The sequence below is a fragment of the Anarhichas minor genome, unplaced genomic scaffold, assembly GCF_050575085.1.
Source record: "Anarhichas minor isolate MPS153535 unplaced genomic scaffold, ASM5057508v1 ptg000002l, whole genome shotgun sequence".
NCBI classification, from domain to species: domain Eukaryota; kingdom Metazoa; phylum Chordata; class Actinopteri; order Perciformes; family Anarhichadidae; genus Anarhichas; species Anarhichas minor.
Window position 1 is genome coordinate 4112792 of NW_027466448.1, and position 21266 is coordinate 4134057.

The 21266-nt window shown below is 41.1% G+C and overlaps 3 protein-coding genes across 3 annotated transcripts in view; all 3 read left to right on the forward strand.

The window, feature by feature from the left end:
- Window positions 1–2418: 2418 nt before the first annotated feature.
- ptcd2 (pentatricopeptide repeat domain 2) lies at window positions 2419–5544 on the forward strand. The gene is made up of 10 exons (XM_076085865.1): window positions 2419–2548; window positions 3134–3226; window positions 3328–3457; window positions 3716–3833; window positions 3947–4025; window positions 4127–4218; window positions 4325–4438; window positions 4560–4634; window positions 4718–4831; window positions 4950–5544. Exons 1-10 carry the CDS (start codon window positions 2419–2421, stop codon window positions 5169–5171), a joined length of 1167 nt encoding a protein of 388 aa, XP_075941980.1. The 3' UTR covers window positions 5172–5544.
- Window positions 5545–5687: 143 nt separating this feature from the next.
- cacfd1 (calcium channel flower domain containing 1) lies at window positions 5688–12059 on the forward strand. Its single transcript, XM_076085877.1, has 5 exons — window positions 5688–6544; window positions 8426–8498; window positions 9331–9456; window positions 9607–9714; window positions 10154–12059. The coding sequence occupies exons 1-5, from the start codon at window positions 6433–6435 to the stop codon at window positions 10242–10244; spliced, it is 510 nt and encodes a 169-aa protein (XP_075941992.1). The 5' UTR covers window positions 5688–6432; the 3' UTR covers window positions 10245–12059.
- A 3148-nt stretch (window positions 12060–15207) lies between these two features.
- LOC142948205 (carboxyl-terminal PDZ ligand of neuronal nitric oxide synthase protein) overlaps window positions 15208–21266 on the forward strand; it is a 29282-nt gene continuing 23223 nt past the window's right edge. The window contains exons 1-2 of the mRNA XM_076090073.1: window positions 15208–15312; window positions 16520–16591. Of these exons, the coding sequence (XP_075946188.1) occupies window positions 15208–15312; window positions 16520–16591 (177 nt within the window). The remainder of the gene's footprint in view (window positions 15313–16519; window positions 16592–21266) is intronic.

The window sequence follows — 21266 nt, forward strand, 5'->3', positions numbered from 1 at the left end:
GTGATTAGTAGCTGTTTTCCGTGCCGAAACTGTTTCAATGGGGACATTTATTAATGATGATGGGGCACCCCGGGCACTTTCCAAAACCAAAGAGAAGTGCACACAGGAATAAATCAAAGAAGATGTAAGAGCTACTATAATAATAAGTACTATCTGTTGGCAGAACCTCAATGTTTGGGAAATCAAAGTCTGAGTGCTTACATAGACCTCAGCTACAAACAGTACTATCTTTCCCTATTGATTTATTGCATTGATTGAGCAACTCAACATGAGCTGCCACCACACTAAACCCTAGAATGTACAGTATCGGTGAGCTATATGTTGGGAAAACCTGCTTTTAAATCCATTCAAACGCACACTCATGCACAGAGAGAGAAACCCACAGAGACACAGGCACACCTTGCAGGATACCATGAATTATCCAAGGCCCCGTGTCTGATTGGCTGAGCACGCAATCTCAGCTGGATGGGCTGAGATCTTGTTGCCAGGGCAACAGTGGGGAACTCCCTGTCCCAGCCCTATTTTCTCTGTGAGAGGGAGTCTATCTTTGGAGTCACTTTAAGAAGCACCTCACCTGAATGAAGAAACAAGAGAAAGAACATTAGATTATAATGAAATGTACACATGCATAGTGTGCACTGAATAAGACTTTACTTACGTCAGAGTTCTGACACTAAAAATATTCAAGAGGCCATATGAATCTAGAAACTATCTTTATAAAGAGTTGAATTTCAAATTTCACAGAGAAAATGCAGCAGAACTCCCTCACAAGGACATAAGTCCTTGGTTATGTAATGCTGTGTGGGTCAATGGGTACACTAACGAGTGGCAGGGTTTGGTGCTCACCGGGGCCTCCCATATTAAAGTAGAGTGAAGGTTAATTGCTTCAAATCAAATAAAAGGGCCTACTTAATTTACATTTTCCAACATAACCACAAGGTTGGGCCTAAAATGATTACAGTGCAAGCAATTCTGAACTATCATAACATAAATCATAGCTTTTTTACACAAAATTGTATGAGTTCAAAGGATAATTTGGTTTAAAACCTTTTGACAAACCACAACTGTAATATTTGTGACCGTAATCATATTGATTCAAAAAACAAACTGTAAGCGTTTAAAGATATATATGTTTAACCTTTATTAGGAAGTCTCTTGAGATGTGATCTCTTTTACAAGATAGATGTCCAAAATGGATGGAGTTACACAAACAATTTACATAACGGCATAAAGGAGAGTGTGACTATAGTTGAAACAGTAACATTCGTGTGACAACATGTGCTTGTGGCGCTTGCATGTCTCATATGAAGTTTGTTTTGTGAATTATTCAAGCCCAGGGTGCGATGTGCAAAAATGCAATTTTGGCAAATTCAGAAGAGACTCTGTGGACTCTGAAGCAGCAAGATAATCTGTTGTAATAGTTGTTTGGAACAGAAGAAAGTGTTTTACATACTGTGTATACATATTATACAAAGGTATAAAGATACACATGAATTGTCCTCTCTATACTTCAGTACTCTAATTGTGAAGGTTGTCAAGGCCTGAAAAGGTATTCCCATTTGAAAATAAAAGTCAGATTAGTTGATTTAGCATAAACAATGGCCTCGGTACAAAGTCTCCCTCGTGTTGCTTCATTTGCTTCACCGTAATAATGTTACATTCTGGGGGTATATCTTTAATTGGAGCTAAAATTTCAGAAATATAACACAATGAAAATGCAGAAAATCTAAATAGGAATATATATATATATATTTGTATTACAAACAGTATAGGGTAGATATGAATATGCTAAAATAGACAACCTACAGTATGAACTGTGTGAAAAATGTATATCACTAAACTATATATATTTTTTGAAATATAACGCAATGACAACCAACGCCAATGACAGGCCAAAAGTGCAAATATGTGAATGACTGTGTACACATAAGACACATTATCTACACATATTATTATTCATTATTGTGTCCTAAACTTTCTGATAGCAGCAAACCTCAGCAAACTCGTCAGACATGTTTAACGTGTAATACAACAGCGCCACCTGTAGGTCAAAGGATTCAAAACTTTATGGTAATAAAATGCTTTTCCAGCTTAAACAAGTAGGCCAACAGCTGGAGCAAAAATAAAGAATAGAGCTTCAATTAAAACAGAGCAGAGAGAAATGAGGATAACGTGAATGATGACAGTTTTGTAGCCGACTCCTGCGTCGGATCACAGGGCGCTGCCATATTGGATGATACCAAATTGCGTACTTGCGCATCACTAAATAAAGCAAATAGTTACACACTCTGTCTTAATCCAATTAAAGTGCGTATTAGGTACTAGTGCATTATAAAAACACGTCTCACTATTTGGGCATAAATCAGCATTTTATAACTCTATTAATTCTCCGATTGCACCCCCTTGGTTTTCCGTTGCATGGTACAGTCAGTGGGCACTATGGCGCTGGCCAGGGTCGGTAAATGTTGTCGGTCGTTAGTACGCGATCCCTCTAAAGTAGCGTTTTGTGGTGTTTTACAGCCAGGTGGGATTGAAGGTTGCATAGGAGGTAAGACTAATAAAACCCGTCGATATGTTCCCTTGTCTGGGACCCTTAAAGCGGTCTGTTTATTTAGAGAAGCTACGTTAGCAGCTGGTGGATAACCCACATGTTTACAAAGGCACTGTACTGACTGCATGTGGCTTTACATACCATAACAATCCACCAACACGTGGGCTATCTCGGGTTTTACTCGCAGGGTTTGCAGCACTTGCAACATTGTCTTTGATATTTTAAGACATATGCTATTGTCAGTACAAACTATCCCGCTAGGCCAAGTTATGAATGGCTTCTCAAGCGAGCAACCTTTCTTCAAATTCAGTTTATTTTTGGTGGTTTTACCAGCCTTCACCACACAACACCACTGCATTTTTGGCTAAATGTACACCCAATTCTGAGGTACTCGTACTTAACTTTAAGTATTTCCATTTTATGCTACACTATACTTCTACTCCACTCCATTTATTTAATTGCTTCAGTTACTTTGCAAGTTAAGACTGTTTGCACAAAATAGAAATCTTATAATTGACTAATAATTGATCGTATAATTGCTACTTTTATATAAGTAGTTCTTGGTAACTCTTTTCTCTGCAGCTAAGAGGCATCTGTTGTCAGAAGATGTTATCAAACTACAAGACTTCCAGCAAAGGAAGCTGGCTGTGGCTCATCTTGTCACTGGATCGAAAGGTGAAGTAGTTCTCCTCACCGGCTCTACGGCTGCAGTTTTACGCCATCTGTTATGACGTTTTCACAGTTCATATTCTCACACTCTCACCCCCATTTTACAGGAAATTACATTGAGCTATTCAGCCAGAAGCTACAAAGGAATGAGCTGATTCTGAGAGATGAGCTGAAGCTTCTCCTTCACTTGTGCCAGTCTGCCGATGACATGGCGATAGCAAGAGATGCCATTCATAGGTATGGTACATCTTTCATTTGCAATTGTGTAAAGCATAAACGCACTTTCTTGCAAAGTAGATCATTTCAGTACCAAAGCGTGTTCCATGTTTATCCTCTTTCTCTGAATTGCCTTTGACAAACAATTAGAAAGAAGGAAATGAGATTCTGCCCACTTCACACTGCAAAACAAATATGTCTTGAATGGCTTCGACTGTCATCTCGTATCGAGTAGCTGAATTATGCATGTGTGATGGTTCTTTTATTTGCACTCACAAGGTATCACGCAGAGAACAGGAACTTGGTGTATGGAGAGTTCAAGTTTGGTCCCCTCTTTGTGAGGCTGTGCTATGAGCTGGGTCTGGAGAGCTTGGCTGCTGCTACACTTACAGATAAGGTAAAACCCTGGTTACTGACCAAGTGCCATGAGGGGCAACGCTTAGACAGAATCTGTACTTTTCTAACAGCTGAATTGGACTTGGTGACATTTCCTCTCACTTGTCTGAACAGAATATGAGGGGATTTTTCAACGACGCAACCTCCTTTAACATCACCATCGACATGTTGTTCACTAAAGGCTCTTATGAAAGTAAGTGCCAGATTAACCTCCCAGTGTTTTTTTTTCTTCTGAAATCATCGTGTGTATGATATTATATATACATATATACTGTTTATATCTGGCTATTGCAGATGCCTTGGAGGTACTAAGAACCATGAGGGCCCAAGGTATACCATTCAACAAAGACACATTGACACTGGCAGCTGGCACCTGCTTTAAACTGGTAATTGAGCGATACATTTTTAACGTTCCAGTCCTTAAAGTTCTATTTGTTTTAAGATGTAGAAACTCCTTACGGTCAGCTAATGCTCTGTGCTATGTTGGTTCAGAACACGGCGGAGTCCTACACGATCTGCACTTCTCTGATAGAGGAGGGGCAGACCAAAGGGCAGTCCGTCCCCCGACATGCTTACTGCTTTGCTGTAGCATTAGCACTCAGACAAGTGAGTTATATCTTCTTCTTCTGTTCATTTCATTCATGCAGAAAGTTGTGGAGAATATCGTGTGATGTGTGTATATATATATAATCAATAATTAGTTTTCTCTGTCTTGTATTTGTTCCAGAATGACATAGAAAATGCACAGTCGTTGTATTCACGAATAATGACCACTGACAGCAGATTATGCCAAAATCTGAAGGTAAGGGTGCTCATGTCACTGCAGTTTACATTATTTATTACCCTTTTTGTTAAATTATTAATTATTTTTTTATGGTGATTTAGGTCATAGTACTAGCAATGTCAGGAGCGGTGACGGATGCCGTTTCCGTCCTGTCTGCAGCCCTGTTGCCTAAAAGCCCTTCTTTTGTGAAGAAGCTTGACTTTTCTCAGGAGGTGGTGAGTCAGTCTGTTGTCTACGCAACTTATACTCACTAAGGACACAAGCTATGGAGATGTTTATCTAAATCAGTGAAAAGCTGCTGTTTGCTCAGTGACCTCTTGTGACCTGTTTCAGGTGGATGTGCTGCGCTTGAGGAGTGAGGGCGGCCCGCACATGATGACAGTGGAGCAGATAGTGACTCATCTTCAGCGAGCCGATCAGGTGACCCAGCAGACCCTCGATGGCATGCTCTGCCGCACGCCCACGGGGAAGAGGAAACCAGCGCTGATGATGGAGGCGAGGAAGACCAGTCGAAGGACTCTGAAGTCACTACAGTCCACTCTGCTGTCGGAGTGAGAGACGCCATGTGTCGCTCCAAAGCCTGCTTTCACTAAAGGCTCTGGTTTGAGGCTCAATGCAATAAGACAAACAACTCTGACTGGTTAGAGTGGACGTTGTCCTTGTTACTGCACCTACCTCTCCTTAAACCGACCCGATCATCCCTCTGCAGACCGGACTTTTGTCCATTTCTTTGTCATCCATGTCCAATGTTTAATTAAGAAGGTCACAGTTCACGTTTCTACAGCAGGCACATTAACAGAAAGCTACTGAGAGACATTTACATATGTATTGATTTCCTTGCAAGGAACTCACATGGGTATTGAGTGATTTGGGAAGAATGTGTTGTGTATATAAAAGTGTGAATGGGTAATTAAAGATGAATCGGATATTTAATAGCAAGTTTCTCCGCTTGTCTTGATGTGAAATCAGGTGCTGCTGGTGAAATCAGGTTTGCTGTGAATAGCTTCACAACGTTTTAAGTCTTAAAACAATAGTGAATCATATGTATGTATGTATGTATGTTTAAAATGCACCTGACGTTAATATGTTACTTAAATAATTGTGACTTATTCTTTCAACAACCTTCTTTTTCAAAGATTGTTGGTTATTTATTTATTATATTTTGCTCTAATGTAATGGTACACAGGAAAGGCACAAACCAAACAAATACCCAAAACTGTCACTCCAGGTTTTCCCTCTGTACATATAATCAAAAAACATGTAGTAACATATTTATTACAACGCCAAAAAACAGCTGAGCCCTCCCTGTATGTAAACAAACCATGACGCGCATCAGATGCCTCCCACAATGCACCGCTGAGCAGCCAGAGAGGAGAACAACGGAGCAGCCTCCCAAACAAACAGCGTGGGCAGTGTACAGTTTATAATACAATAAAAACAAAGAGTTCAGGGTTGTTTCTGCTCTTTTAATAAGACCGCTAGAGAGTTCAGGACTAATGCAGCGGTGATATCCACTCCTAGCGGCGGCTGGGTGGTGGTGCTGTTTAGCATTAGCTAGCCGGTTAGCTGGTACTAAAGCAGCTGGTCACAAACAAAACAAAGGAAAGAAAAGATCATTTAAAAAAAAATACTTACAACTTTAAGTTAAATCTGTATCACCGGTGGGGACCGCTGTGTCGTAATAATCAAGTTTAGCAGTTAGTTTGTTGAGACTGGCGTAACGTTACATACTTAACGAAGCTGTTGTTAGGTCGTCTGAGGATTGACATCTGTGAACACTGGCTTTAGCTTCAGCTAACAACGCTAGAAGAACACAATGAGCACCGAGGCAGAGACCGCAGCGTCCGCTAAAACCACTCCGGAGGATGATGGCATGACGTGGTGGTACCGATGGCTCTGCAAAATAGCCGGAGTTTTGGGAGGAATGTGTAAGTAAGCGGTCAGTATCTTGTTATAAGTACATGAGTGATGGGCCGCCGAGATAACCCTGCCATGGCTACATGTACTGCGGATGTAACCATTGAGTGTGTTGTGAATCAGTTTATATTAAGTTTGTGCTACTTTATGTGACAAGCAGGTACATTTTATTGCCATGTCAGCATTATTTTATACTGATTGTGTGTACTCTTCCGCATTAATATGCGGGTTAGAGTATAAACGGGACAGAAAGGGCACCAGATTACTATTTCATTTTTTATTATTGTTTACAATTCTCACTTCAGTTGTGCTTCCACGCCAGACAAAAGCTTTGTCACAGCCCATTGTTGCCCTCCCTGCAGCAGACACCGCCTGTCTGCATGGCTTCACTTCATAACAGCCTGTTATTCCTAAATTACACAATATGATATGCATGCACAAAGTCCATTTCAAAGTCCACAGCAGGTACTATTACTCCATCCCCCAGGAGTTCAGTGTGAGAAGTGTTTTTTTTTTTTACTGCTGGCTTTGCAGTTTTCCAGCAGCATTGCAGCTCTCCTTCACAGTGACACCAGAGTCTCAGTGCCGGTATCACATGAACCACCCGGGGCTCTGCATATTCAATGGGCTCTGTATTATTGAGGAGGCTGGATGGTCTAAAGGAGGGGGACACTGTTCCACTGTTTGTGGCAGTGTGTAGTTCACATAGAAACACGACACATGTACCCTCTCTCTTCTCACTGTGGAGCTTCTCTCACTCTCAAACACTAAAGATCATACTTGGCACTTAATATCAAATAATGTGTTCCCTTTATGAATACCACATCAGTATAAATGAGACAGGATAAACATTGGTGCTTGTGACTGATTGTGAAATTAAAGGGAAATATCGATGGTGATTTTTTTTTTTACATCTTATTCCTTCTCTGTAGTGGAAGGAATACACGATAATGTGTTTATTGGGGAGGCGTGATTACCTTTAATAGCTCTTTATCACATTTGAAAATTAATTGGCAACTAATCTTTTTGTTTTTGTTTGCAAACCTTATATCCTGAATCCAAATTTTGGACTTTTTTGTTGAACAAAACAAACCATTTCATGTCACGTTGAGCTCTGGATAACTGTGGTGGTGGTCGACATTTTCTAACGTTTTACTGACATAACTGCCAGATTAATTGTTACCAGACAGTTCACACCAAAAGCTGACACGCCCTCCTTTGTGTTACTATATTTCAAATAAGCCGTAAAGGCGCTACAGCAGATACACCTCACATGTTGTATGCTTAATTGCTTAATGTTAGTGTGAATACAACTGATTACACACTTCTACAATGTGTGATATTATCCATATCACACATTATTTCAGGATCTACCAAATATTCCCACATGTAGAACATGCTGACTTGAATTTTCCACAACTTATCGTTGACAGTGGATAGTCAGACAGTGGACCTGTGTGTGTGTGTGTGTGTGTGTGTGTGTGTTTTGGGAACAGTGAAATAAATAAGGGATCTGTTGACACATATCATAGCCATGGGAAAAGATAGAAATGGCTTATTTTGAAAATGCTCAGATTATCATGAAAGGAATTTTGTGCATGGAAAATGTAGCCTGCTTTGATTTTCACACTGTGGTAATAATTGTTTCAAATTTGACATGGGTTAACTTATTAATTTTCAGCCCAACCATGTGTCATGATAGCTTTCACATCTAGATCTGAGTGCTGGGTGATTTTATTCAGAATGTTTCAGTTGTTTACTGCTTTAGATATCAGCAGAAGACGTGCCTGTGTGTTTGTCTTTTGTGCGTTTGCGTCCACATACTGTTGTGTTTTCGCTCTGTCTTGCTCATGTGTCTTAATAATCACCCTTTTTGCTTCGCTCTCTTGCAGCCTGTGCCATCGCAGGAGTGTGGAACTGTGTCACTGTGAACCCTTTAAACATCGCTGCAGGAGTGTGGATGGTGTAAGTCTAACACTCGCTACGCTTATTTAGATGTAGCATGCACAGAATAGCTCATTCACATTCCAAACAAACATACTATAAAACTACTTATTTAGACACGGTTTCAGACACAGATGTGAGCTGGTTCTATTAACGTTTTACTAAACATCTACTGAAAGTCCCATACAAACTATCCTAAGATATCAATGCTCCATCAGAGCTTTACTGCATATTTACCCTTTATCTTATATCTCATGCGTCGTGCACTCACCTGTTCATTTACATTCCTTTATTTGTACGTACAGTATCATCTTACATGGATAGCGAGCAGCAGTCTCATGTAGCCATGTGGCCACACCTCCTGCTCAAATGACAGAGGTGTGGAGAAATTCTTCTCCTGAACATGTTGTGCCAAAGACCGCAGCTCAGAACTTGAAGAATTGTGCACATGCCTCAGGAAAGCCGACTGTGGTTTGTTTTCCTCCCTGGCTAGAACACGTTTGCATTAGCTTTAGCTACAATGCTAGCTAGAAACAAAGATGAATCAAAAAGACAACGTAGACATTCATTTGTATTCTTTACGCCATAATCAAATGAACCTTTTAGTGCTACAATGATCGTTTGATAAATAAACGTAGTTTATTAATCTGCAACTATCCAGCTCGCTGTAGACGTTTTCCTGCTGTCTCCATGAAGTAAACATTTGAGCACTAGTGCTCCGGCACACTGACGGCGTAAATGTTCTTTTCTACACAGCTCCCGTGTTTAAAGTCCTCCAGACTTGTGCAGTATTTGAGATGGAAGTGCACAAGATAACACTGCTTGTGTTTGTGTCCTCTTGTCCTGTCTCCAGGCTGAACGCCTTCGTGCTGTTCCTGTGCGAAGTCCCATTCTGTTGCCAGTTCATAGAGTTTGCTAATGCAATAGCAGCCCGTGCAGACAAATTCAAACCGTGGCAGAAAGCCTTCTTCTACTGCGGGTGAGGACAGCTATGCACCGTCCACAGTTCATGGCGTTTCAGACTGTGAATTTCTGAGTGTTAATAACATTGCATTATCTATTTTTTGGAATCTCCAGCATGTACTTAACATGATTCACTGACTTTTTGTCTCTTGATGCTCTTTGTCAGGATGGCTCTATTTCCTGTAGTCTTGAGTTTCTCCATCACGACCTTGTTTGGAAACGCCATCGCCTTCGCTACAGGAGTTCTGTACGGCCTTGCGTCTTTAGGCAAAAAGTAAGATGTCTGTTTGTAGCTTATACCATGTAATATACTGTATATATTATAAGCTCTTATGAAGCAGGAAGAAGGAAAGATGACAGCTGTTCTATACAACAATCATTTTTTCTGTCTATTTTAAAGAAAACTGTACAGTAGACATTTTGTAATTAATCATATCTCTCCATGTGTCACTCATCATAACACCCCTCTAAAAGGTTACATTAAAACAAGCTCTCATTAAATGCAGTATTCCACATTATAATCAGCTAATATGATTTGTTTTAATGCTTCTAACAACCCTAATGAGTCTCTTTATTGATGCAAATTAACCTCGGACAAGGTGAGCCTTGTAATAATCGCAATTAACATCGTCATCCTCTCCTGTGGTACCTGCTCTCTCTTTTTGCCCTCCCTTCTCTCGCATCCTGTCGTCCTTTTTTCTTTCCTCTCTCAGGGGAGACGCAGTGACTTATGCCAGACTGCAGCATCAGAAACAGGGGGATGAAGAGAGGATGACGGAAATGGCAAACGGGGCTCCGGTGTGAGGCGTCTGCCCTTCACCCCCCCCCCCCTTCCCCGTACTCTCCTTTTTCTTCCGTTTTTACAGCCCTTCATCCATCTTCCGTTCTCCTTTCCTCTTTCCCATTTCTGTCACAACATAATTATGATACTGATTTTATTTATTTACTTAAACTGCTGCATTCTTGTTCTCTTGACCTGGTAGCATCCAAGCAGATTGGATTTAGCCCATTATTTGGTACCTGGCGTGTAAATGGTATCTCTCATGGTGACTCCATAACTTAAATTGTAAGCTTTGTCTTTATGGTTTATGGTCTTCTCATGGGTTGTATTTATTATTTGTTTCCTTTTGTTGCTGCTGTCAGTCGTAAACCCTATTTCTGCAGGAAAAAGCTACTGAGCTACTGAGCTACTTTTTTTTAGCCCAAGAGCCTTTCAGGAAATCCCAATAGATATTAATATGATTGTAAAAATGTGACTTCAGGTTATTTGCTACGACTTTGAGGCTGTGATTCAGAGTTGTCTGTGCGGTAAGTCACCACATATCTGTAAATAGCCTCAAGTGTTTCCTTGAGTCTCTACCTGTATTTGAATCCAAAATATACCTTCATTGGATGACTTTTGAGTAAAGAAAAGAGCGGTTTTAAACCCACTGTACAGACAAAACTCTGAATTGCAGCCTGAATGATTTTTAAATATACATAGGCATTAGGGATATGTTAAACACTGGGAATGTATCTGGTATACCCAAAGATAAACACAGTTATTGATTTTCATATCTCCGTTTCTTTCCAGCTGCTTTAAGCTCAGCTGAGGCATTCCGGCATTAAACTTTTGGTAGCATAGACTCTGGTAGAGAGGGAAATTCATTAAAAGCGATCAGTGCGTGTGTGAGCTTGTTTGCATATCGTTCCTCGTGATTAAGCAGCCGGTAGCCAAGTCGTGGCTGCAACTTATGTGGAATTGTCTAATGGAAAAACTAGAATGTGCGCTTATTTGTTATCCTTTTTAAAATATGTTTGTTCTTTGGGGGGGGTTAGAATCCGTTACTGAACGTCTGCTGCGTTTATTATGAGTCTTAATTGGTACACTCTACCAAAACACATTAAGAAAATCAATGAGAGGAAGTGTCTTGATTCAGGTACTAATTGGTCTGTATTCCACACATTCACCAAAGCCATGGTTTGCCTTTGTCCCTCGAATGAGGTATGCAGCGGTCAGCAATGTACGATTTGTGTTTGTGTTGTTTTTGTTGCCTTTCCTCTGTGGTGTCATCGTTAATGAGGATGCTTTGGGAATAATTGTTTACACGTAGCTCTTACAGCCGTTTCTATCCTAAGTCTATTACTGGCTGGTCAGTGACTGAGTGGATCATTCACACATCACCACCAGCTCTCAGGTGTCATACTTCACAACGTACAGATACGGAGTAGTTTATGCATAGATCATAGATGTATGCTAACTAGCATAAGCATGACTATGAAATAGTATCATGTGAGCTGATGGAAAAGCATGTGTGTAGCATTTAAATCATGCACAACCAGCTTTCACACACACATACACACCAGCAGTATGCTACAGTCTGACACAACACACTTACACTACCGTTTTAGTTCAATGTTCAATACAATAAACGGCGTTCCTCGTCCACAACCATCCATCCAGGTGTACTTTATTGTGGTGACATGTATCCAAGACTCCTGTGATTTGATTTAATTAATTTTACATCTTAAAGTGTTGAGTGCATATTTTGCTGTAAGGGATATGTGTATAATGCGTGTTGTGATGTGAATCCTGATCCTGATATCAATTACTGAATTAAATAAACTTGCTACTACTGTCGTGGTCTAGGCTTCTTCTGATTTGTAGGGCGGCCCGCCATCCCTGACATTCCACACACTTTTTTCCACGCATTTATTTACAGAGGATCACTTCTGGAAGAGATCCTCGTATGCATAACTGTAAAAGCATATATTTGGAATATACCACCAAGCTTACAGAAATTCTTAAGGGTAAGTGTAACTTTTTAAAAGTCTTGAGTATCTTCACAATCTTCTGTGTGAAGAATTTCCTTTCAGTTTTTTCTTCTTTTAGTGATCAAAGAACAACATCTGAAAGAGGATTTCAGGTTCAGAGTGCTGAAGAGTTCTTAAAATGTTAATCTCATCACACAAATTCAGGTTGGGATACCCCGGCGCATTTAATTTATATGCAAAGCAAAGCATAATTGCCCAAATGTCAAGCTATTTCTTGATATTTGTCCTATTGATCCCTTTGAGAATAAATGTAATTCAGTCGACTGGACAAAACCAGCTTCAAGTCCAGTTCCTCATTGAACCCTCTCAGGCTTAAAAGGCCCAAAATAGAAATCAAGAAGGCCTTAGCTCCTCTCACTTTCAGGATTGTTTTGTTGTTGTATTGTTATGGAACTGGTTACATGACCTTACATGTGGATACGAAGTTAAAGGTAATTTTAAAGGTTTTAATTTAGGTTTGATTGATTTTGCTGTGGAGGTGCCTGTATGATTAATTAATCAAGTTAATGATCACCACCTCTCTGCATTTAGTTAATACCGCATTATGTCAGCATCATCCCTCCCTTGTGAGGCATCTTCTCTCACCTATAAAGCTAATCAGCTTTCAATCTTACTGTCATAGCTTGCCATTCCAGTGCAGATTGCAGGGATTTAGTCGCCTCTTTCTCATATTAACAGATCTTAATTCATTTGATTTGGAAGGATTAGTCCATATAAGTCCATCTGCTGAATCTGCACTGTAAAGCTACCGACTATACTGTCGACAAAGATCTTTATATGTATGCCTACTTTTAATCTTAAAACATATCTGGAAACCTGGTTAAAAAACTGCAGTAACATAGCGAGCAATCAACAGAGGGCGCCATTGCTTTATTATAACAACATGTTTTAGGTTTAATTACTGTAAGTGTTTATCCTATTATTTAATTCATTATGTACTATTTTACTATTACAAGTAGAGTAAGGTCCCTTCTTTTTAATGGAATTGAACCGGCAGTGATGCTCCACTTGCAGGCTTATTATTGGCCTGAACATGCATAGGATTAACGTTAATACCAGCAGCTGCAGCAGTGATGTGACAACAACATGGTGAGAGGTGGAAGCTTGATAGAGGCTTAGCATCATGAGGACCAGTACTCCCATTATTTTAACTTCATGAGCAAAGCAACAAGCAAATTATTGTCTGAACAGAGACATCATTTTGCAGTCATAAAAACTATAGTGCCTGAACTCTTGTTGTCTATTAATAGATTTATTGGACTCCCGTGGGGGAAACTTAAGGATGATGAAAATTACCGAATGAGGTTTGTGCCATTTGATCATCGTCATCCTGACTCTGTATTGCAGTTTTGAGGAGCAAAGGACGACTTGAAAGATGCCTTTTATATTGAGAAAAATAGCCCACGGCTCATGGCCTACAGAGGAATTACTGCATGATGCAATGAGAAAAATGTAGCCTGGATCTGAGACGGAAAAATACGCTGTTTAATTCAGGGAATGTTATATGACATGACCAAATATTCTATCTCTTTTGGAGAATGTGGGGGGAAATGGCTCCAATCATTTACTCAAATAAAGGTAGTAATGCCACTAGTGTAAATACTCATTGATGGTATAAATGTAAAACAAAATCAAGATGTCCTGACAACAAAATCAAAAGGAAAGATACTCATAATGCAGAATGACCCCTGTCAGCATTAAATACTTACTTTGATGTTGGCCACGGTGGAGTTCATACGAGCTGCTTTGTGTGCTTTTGTGGAGCTAAATCTATAACAATGCATCAGATTTTATGAAATGATCATACGTCCAAAATCCTAATCTGAAAATATAAATGTAGTAGAGGAAAAAGTACAATATTTAGTACAATGCTAGTGTCGAGTATCAGAAAGTGGAAATGGACAAGTAAGTACTAAGTAAGTAGTTTAAGTACTTGAGCTTTTACTTATAGGTAAAAGAAGAAAGACCATGCTCTAAAATACTCCATTACAAGTAGAAGTAAAAGTATTATCAACACAATGTACTTAAAGTATCCAAAATAAAAGTGCTCATTATGCAGAATGGCTCATTTCAAAGTGTTATAATATTATTATGGAATATTATACTATTCTGGATTTTAATGACATAGTTTCTCAGTGTGAAGCGAGTTTTAGATACTTTGTACACTACTGCATCATATCATATAAGCATGTCATACGTTTTACTGTGAAATTATTGTAGTGGAGTAAAAACTACTAGTTTTCACTACTGTAGGTAATTCAGCCACTGGTTATATTTACAACATGTCATTATACTGTTGATATGTACTCATTATTTTGCTGTAACCTCCACAGGTTCCATCTCCTGAGGGGAGGACTACCTCTAACGGAGCTGTCTGACATGCTCATCTCCTCCCCAGCTCCAGGTTGCACCATGTCTGGGAACTTTGCTCCAATGAGGGGCTGGCTCTGTGCTTTGAAGGAGGGAGAGAGGGAGACTACGGGTGCAGCGCTGCTTGCCACCAACAGGACGTGATTCAAAAAAAGAAATACACCCACAGAGGAGCTACATCACCTGCGCAGAGAGAAACACCGCTTTCTTACGCTGGATTTCCCCTCCGTGGCTTTTGGAAAACACACGCGTTTCCCTCCACGGTGCTGTGCTTTTTTATTTGTATTTCCCAGAAGGAAATCCTTAAGTGTGTCTCGGTGTATTGTCACAGGAAAAAAAAGGGGGGGCGCCCAAATCTGTCCCTCTTGAGGACGGGACCTATTTTTTTTTTTTTGAAGCGCAAAGCAACAACAATGGACTGCGTTCCCACCGGGAACTCACTGTTGGAGCCGTGCCGTACACACACACGGGAGTGTAGCGTTTCAAACCAAGGCGACATTTGTCTGTTTGTTTGTTAAACACTGTGTCGGGAGAGAGAGAGAGAGAGAGGAGGGGGGGGGGAGGTCGTCAGTTGGAGACCGTGATGCCCGCGAGGAACAGGTACAACCTGGTGGACGACGTGAAGGACTCGAGGTTGCCGCTGCACAATGACGAGGCGTACCACCATGGGATCTCTTTCCAAGCTAAGGTGACATACACAAAGCTCTCGCTCTTTTTGTTTTGGTCAGTCAGTCCACAGCTGTATTGTCCTGCAGCGGAGCGGCAGGTGCTCCGGGATCCACCATGAAGTTTGAAGGCATGCCATGTGTGTACTCAGCTACACGTGTGGTTTAGTGCTGCAGGGCCACTGGGGAATTGTAGTTTATATGTGTTCCTTAAAAACCGAGGGAGATGTCCTTATTTTTAGAGCTCAAAAGTGAACTGAGTGTATTTTCAGGTTTTTTTCCCCAAGTCATTGAATTATTAACCTCTCAGGGAAGCATCTTAGCAGAATTCAGATTTTAGTGACCCTATTCTCACACACACACACACACACACACACACACACACACACCAATCTGTAACTTTATCTTGGGCTGTGTGAGTTGATTTGCAGGGCAGGAAACAGAGAGCACAGTGGTAGAAATGTTGAAGTGTTACTGGTCCAAAGTTGAGTCACATGACTGCTTGTATCTATTATGTTATTTGGACTGCTTATCAAGCAGCTTTCTCATCTCAGTTTGTCTGCTTTTCTTTCTCCGTATTCATTTATTCCGCCGAGTGTAGCGAAACACAATACATCCGGAGTAGAAACAATCAAAATTCTGTTACAAAAACACAATAGTATGAAGCAAGAATCTCATGGCAGGTGGGACCAAGAACACACATGAACACGCATCCATCCTTCCTCATATAGCAGCATGTACATATTGTTTAAAACAATATCTCAATGAATTATTACAATCATCAATACACCATGACGTAACAACGGGATCCTTAGAGCTACTTAATTACCAAAGTGTGAATATATGCAAGCCACAAAGAGCTTAATAAGAAGGCAGAGCTAGTCTTTAACAATACATTAAACTCATACATAGAGAGGCACTAGTTGCCAAATGTCAGTGTTTACCTTGTGATACATCAGCTCCAATGGGAAAATAGAGTTGAGGTAGTTCAGTTTGTCTTTCTGTTTTGTTTTTGTGTCTGTAGAGTTCATAGGGTGAGCATTACTGCATGTTGTAGACGGTGTATGCAGTCTTTATTAAAAAAAACAAAAAACATCACATCTTCTAAAAGATCCCTAATTTTCTGTCCTGAACTCCACTTCGGGAGCTGTTGGAGTTAATTGTGCAGCTGTAATGTGTGTGTGTGTGTGTGTGTGTGTGTGTGTGTGTGTGTGTGATTGTTTACTTCAGTACGTGGGGAGTCTCGACGTGCCCAGGCCCAACAGTCGGATGGAGATCGTGGCAGCCATGAGGAGAATCAGGGTAAGATGAAAACATGCCGTATGTGTTTTAAGAGCAGAAGCACGCACACACTCTCTCTTTCTCACACACACACACACACACACACACTCGCTGATCATCACCATCAGTCCTGTGGTGATTGCTCCAAGACGGAACTACTGTATCTAAAACTATCTCTACAATAACACAGTAAACACACACTCAGCAGAAGGAGTGTGCGTCTGTCAGATGAAGTTTGTATCGAGAATGAAATGACGCGTTTACTGGCTGGACAACAGATCACGACTTCTGGGAAAAGCTTTTGCAGAAAGAGAAAGCAACAAGAAAGCTTGCATTGCTGACTAATGCGTTGCCCTTTCTAGATATGTTTGTGAAAGCTCAAGGGCACAGTGTGTGTTTGGGCATGTTATATTATATATATATTATATATATATTATATATATAGTCAGGCTTGGTGTTTTCTTTCCCCTCCAGAAAGCTATATCAGTAGCGTTACTGTGGGGGTCATGTAATCATTTTTCCCTCTCATTGTCCCGGCCGGTCAGCGTTTTCCTCTAAGAGCTAACACAGAGCCGTATCAGAGAGCTTCTGTAATTTAAGTCTGACTCACTATCTTGCTTGATTCAGACATGAAAAGGCTCTTAACCCAGAGCTGAGTGAATATGCAGGAAAGAAATTCTTCTTTTTTTTTTGAGCTACTAAAAAGCCATAATATAAACATTTTAGGCACAACAATCAAAGTTTATTTCTGGAGCATTCTGGGGAATCCTCTCATGCTCCTTTTCAAAACATTGTTTTGGCTCTTCTAGTGTAAGAGATCGGGCTGCTGTGTGAATATGTGTGTGTGTGTGTAACAACAGAGGAACCCCGCTGTAAAAGAAACGAGCTATCTCAGGCAAACTAAACCCATCTACAAGAGTAGGTCTATGGAACAGAGACAAAGCCAGGCTGTTTTTGAGTGCGAGTGTCTGTGTGAATGCGCTGACTGTGCAGATAGTGCCTTGTTATTTCCCAAACTGACGAATCAATAAGGTTGTAAAGTAAACATGATCATCGGGGTGATGCACGGCGGGCTGAGGCAGAACAGAGCAGGTACAGGCAGGCAGGGAAGATGCTTCTGATTGCTACAAGAAAAATATTATCTCTCTGAAAAAAAACAAAATACACGAGACCTGACTTGAAGATCTGTTTACCAGTATCTATTCATCCGATGTCGCTATTTAAAGGTCCATTAGTGCTTATTTATGTCCGAGAGTGGCGATGCATTCATGTTGGGTTTGTGTATTTTTAGTCCCCTTGAGGTCCAAAGAAAGCCTCGGATCAATAATGAATGAGTGAGTGTATTTAGGTTGCACCTCTCAGCCCATTGTATAGAATATCTTTGTATGAAGTACTGCTTTATGGAGTCCCGTGTGACTCCGGAGAGTCTGCCTGATAGGAAGGACCAATCTATAAAGAAACATGCTCTTATTTATTTTCTATTGTCAGGCGTGTTGAGTGTAATCTCTGCTGACTAGTTACTATTTATAGACTTGTGTTACTTTGGCTTATTTTTTACCGTGTCATGTGCAGTTGAAATTAAAGCAAGACTACATAACTTTCACTTAACAGTGGCCACTAGTGACTATCACAACATAATGAAAAAAAAAGAATTTTCTGAGTCAGTTGGCTCGAAATTACATCAATATGGTGTGCGTTAGTGACCTTTAGAGGTGCTGTACGTGAGCTGAATTGTTTTTTTTCTCCTTTGAACAGAAGCCTGGCCAGCTGTTTCCCCCTGCTTTCAGCCTTTATGCTAAGCTAAGTGAAATGTCTCCTGGCTGGAGGGATATAAAAGTGGTATCAATCTTTTTATCTCTATTCAACAAAGCAAATAAGCTTATTTCCCAAAACGACAAGTTATTTCTAAAAAAATAAAAACCTTATAGGTAGGGAAATTAAAATAGGACCACAAGCAGAAAAGCACAAACATGTCTGCTGGTGATGTACCACTTTATTTTTGTCATAAAAACCATTCAAATCTCCATCTGGGACACGCTATAATGTATTGTAACAGTAGCTATGGTTATTTATGCAGGAAACGGCTTCTAAAGCTAATTAACATTAGCCACGATAAGCTACCGGTCGTACCAGACCAAGTAACACCTGAGTGTATTGAATAAAATGTGTTTTTTATTGCTTATAAATTCAGGTTTTTATTTGTAAAGGGGGAGATTGTGTTCTTTCTTCTTTCAAAATTCACAGTCTCAGTTAATGTCGTGTGTGTGTGTGTGTGTGTGTGTGTGTGTGTGTGTGTGTGTGTGTGTGTGTGTGTGTGTGTGTGTGTGTGTGTGTGTGTGTGTGTGTGTGTGTGTGTGTGTGTGTGTGTGTGTGTGTGTGTGTGTGGCCCCTGGTTTCAAACACATGGGAAGTAAAGATTGTATCTTGGTGCCAACCGCTTCTTTTTGGGTGAACCCTCCCACACTGAGTGAATGCAAAACCAACGGGCGTTTTAGAGGGTGGGCGCGCGCGTTTAGGGTCGGCTGCCAAGTCAAATGTAATTAGCTTTGTGTAGCTGGATATTGACTGGCCTTCCTGACTCTCTTTTCACAAAAGCGAAGGCCTGGTCTTTAATTTAAAAGTGCAACCCTTTTAGCCGAGGGACTGTGCGGAAGAGTGCGATTAAAGAGAGTGAGGAATGAACCGATGGCAGTGAGTAGAAAGACTTGAGAGGAAGTCCTGGAATGGAGACGGGCTGCGCGGCGGCTGGCAGAGCCGTAGTCGTCTCATCTCCCTCGGCTAAGCTCTTTAGTCTCCGCCAACGGGAGAAGATGGAGAGCACAGAGCGGACGACGCAGCCGGATCGCCTCCGAACAAACGGTGAATCTGGGTTTGACAGAGCAGAGGAGCCGTTGAGTCAAGGCCCTCGTACGCACCTGCCATTCCCACAGCGACAAAGTGAAAAGACAACATTGTGTATCCTGCGGATCTTTTCAGAGTTGTGTTTTGTAAAAACCGTCTCCCATTATGGCTGACTGGTCCCACTGGGTTGGTTTATTAGAATTAGTTTCATTCAGTTTGACCGGTGGCATAGAAACCAACATAGAGCGTTTGTGTCTGTGAATGTGTGTGAGCTGCTCCAGTGCGTTGCTTTCTAATAACCTCCGCAATTGATTAACGAGGATGACGGACAAAGGCTGGCGTTTGTGCAGGAGAAAGGATATACTGGGACTTTCTTGGGAAACAAGCGCAAACTATCTCTCTACAAAAGAAAACAAGTTTAAGGCTATCCCCCCCCCCTCCTCCCCATCCACCCACTGCTGTTTTCTTTCCATCCCCTCACTCTCCTCCTACCAAAATAGAGTACCTCAATTTAGCCCATCTCTGCAATCTACTCAGTGCTGACGGGAAATGTAGGCTATGCATGCTTCCCTTTGAATTTTGATCGGCTCTAATGGGATTTTTAGCCTCCCTCACATGTCCGTCAGGATGCAGCCTCCTTCCTTCAGACTGCCAAGAGTTCTATTACGTGGCTCCCTTTCTGTCTGCATTCGTCCCCGTGTCTGTCTGGAGCATCTCACGGGAGCATCACTCTCTCTCTCAGCCGCGCTAGAAAGAAGCAAACCTCATGTCTTTTTTTGGGTTCCTCCGTTTCAGTGTGGGTCCGTCGAGCCCGTCTCTGTTCTTTGAGAGCACGCTGAACTGCTATGACTCAGGCAGGAGAAGATGTTTGGTGTTAAGAGGGATGTGGTGGGAAGACGCTACGCTTTCCACTTTACTGTGGACAAAAAAACAAAACTCTTTTAGATTTTGACAAGCAATGAAACAATGGTAAATAAGGAAATATTGGCATACAAATATTTTTGTATTCATTTTATATTGCAGCAATAGATCTGCAAGTACACACCAACACAAAACCTTACGTCTCACATGTATATACTGTTTCTTACTCCGGTCAGATTTTGGCAGCTTGCCATAACAAATGAGCAACGTCAGACCTAAAAGCAGATGATCAAACTACATTAGGAAAACTGCACAGGAGTCAGGACCCAAGATAAACAGATCTTAAATATCAGTGAATCACATTTTTGCATAACAGTTCCTCACCCTGCATGTCCCAGAAAAGCAGGGGAGGAATGAGAGCACAGATTAACTCTGGGGGGTTACAGATCTATAGCAAAGTGGGGGCGGTTGGATGGGTGTTGTTCTGTGTGTGAATGTGGGAAATGCTCTATTTAGGGAGGCATGATGACACATATTGGGGGGGCATTGTTTTCACTTTGTATTCATGCTAGCTTAATGGCAGATGTACAAGAGCATTGTGGGTGACCTATATGTGTACTGGATTAGACGTGATGTCAGCTTTGAAAGGGTGCAGCTACTCTTTGTTTAATCAACCCCCCCCCCCAGAGAAAGGGGGTCCCATTCTTCTTGATTAACAGTCATTTGAAAAGTGAGTCACGATCCGTGATCAGTTTTTTAAAGTATCCTTCTGCATGATCGGCTTTCTGAAGACCCGCTCGCACCAGAAAGTGTCACAGTGAGATTCATCCAAGCGTGGCTCAAGATGCTCGGTGGCACAGTGACTACTCGCAGGGCTAGTTGGCGAACTACTGTAACTGCTGAGCTAGCTGCTAACAGGCTAGCCAGCTGGGAACATCCTCTCATTTAAGACGGGTTTCATTGAAGCAAATCCAGATTTGCTTCCCCCCCCCCC

Bases quoted from the DNA above. Each gene is read 5' to 3' on its own strand.
- ptcd2 (XM_076085865.1), top strand. From the start codon at position 2,419: ATGGTACAGTCAGTGGGCACTATGGCGCTGGCCAGGGTCGGTAAATGT. The intron at 4,026-4,126 runs GTAAGTGCCAGA...TGGCTATTGCAG, and splicing joins CACTAAAGGCTCTTATGAAA to ATGCCTTGGAGGTACTAAGA. The intron at 4,635-4,717 runs GTAAGGGTGCTC...ATGGTGATTTAG, and splicing joins GATTATGCCAAAATCTGAAG to GTCATAGTACTAGCAATGTC.
- cacfd1 (XM_076085877.1), top strand. From the start codon at position 6,433: ATGAGCACCGAGGCAGAGACCGCAGCGTCCGCTAAAACCACTCCGGAG. The intron at 6,545-8,425 runs GTAAGTAAGCGG...GCTCTCTTGCAG, and splicing joins CGGAGTTTTGGGAGGAATGT to CCTGTGCCATCGCAGGAGTG. The intron at 8,499-9,330 runs GTAAGTCTAACA...TCCTGTCTCCAG, and splicing joins GCTGCAGGAGTGTGGATGGT to GCTGAACGCCTTCGTGCTGT.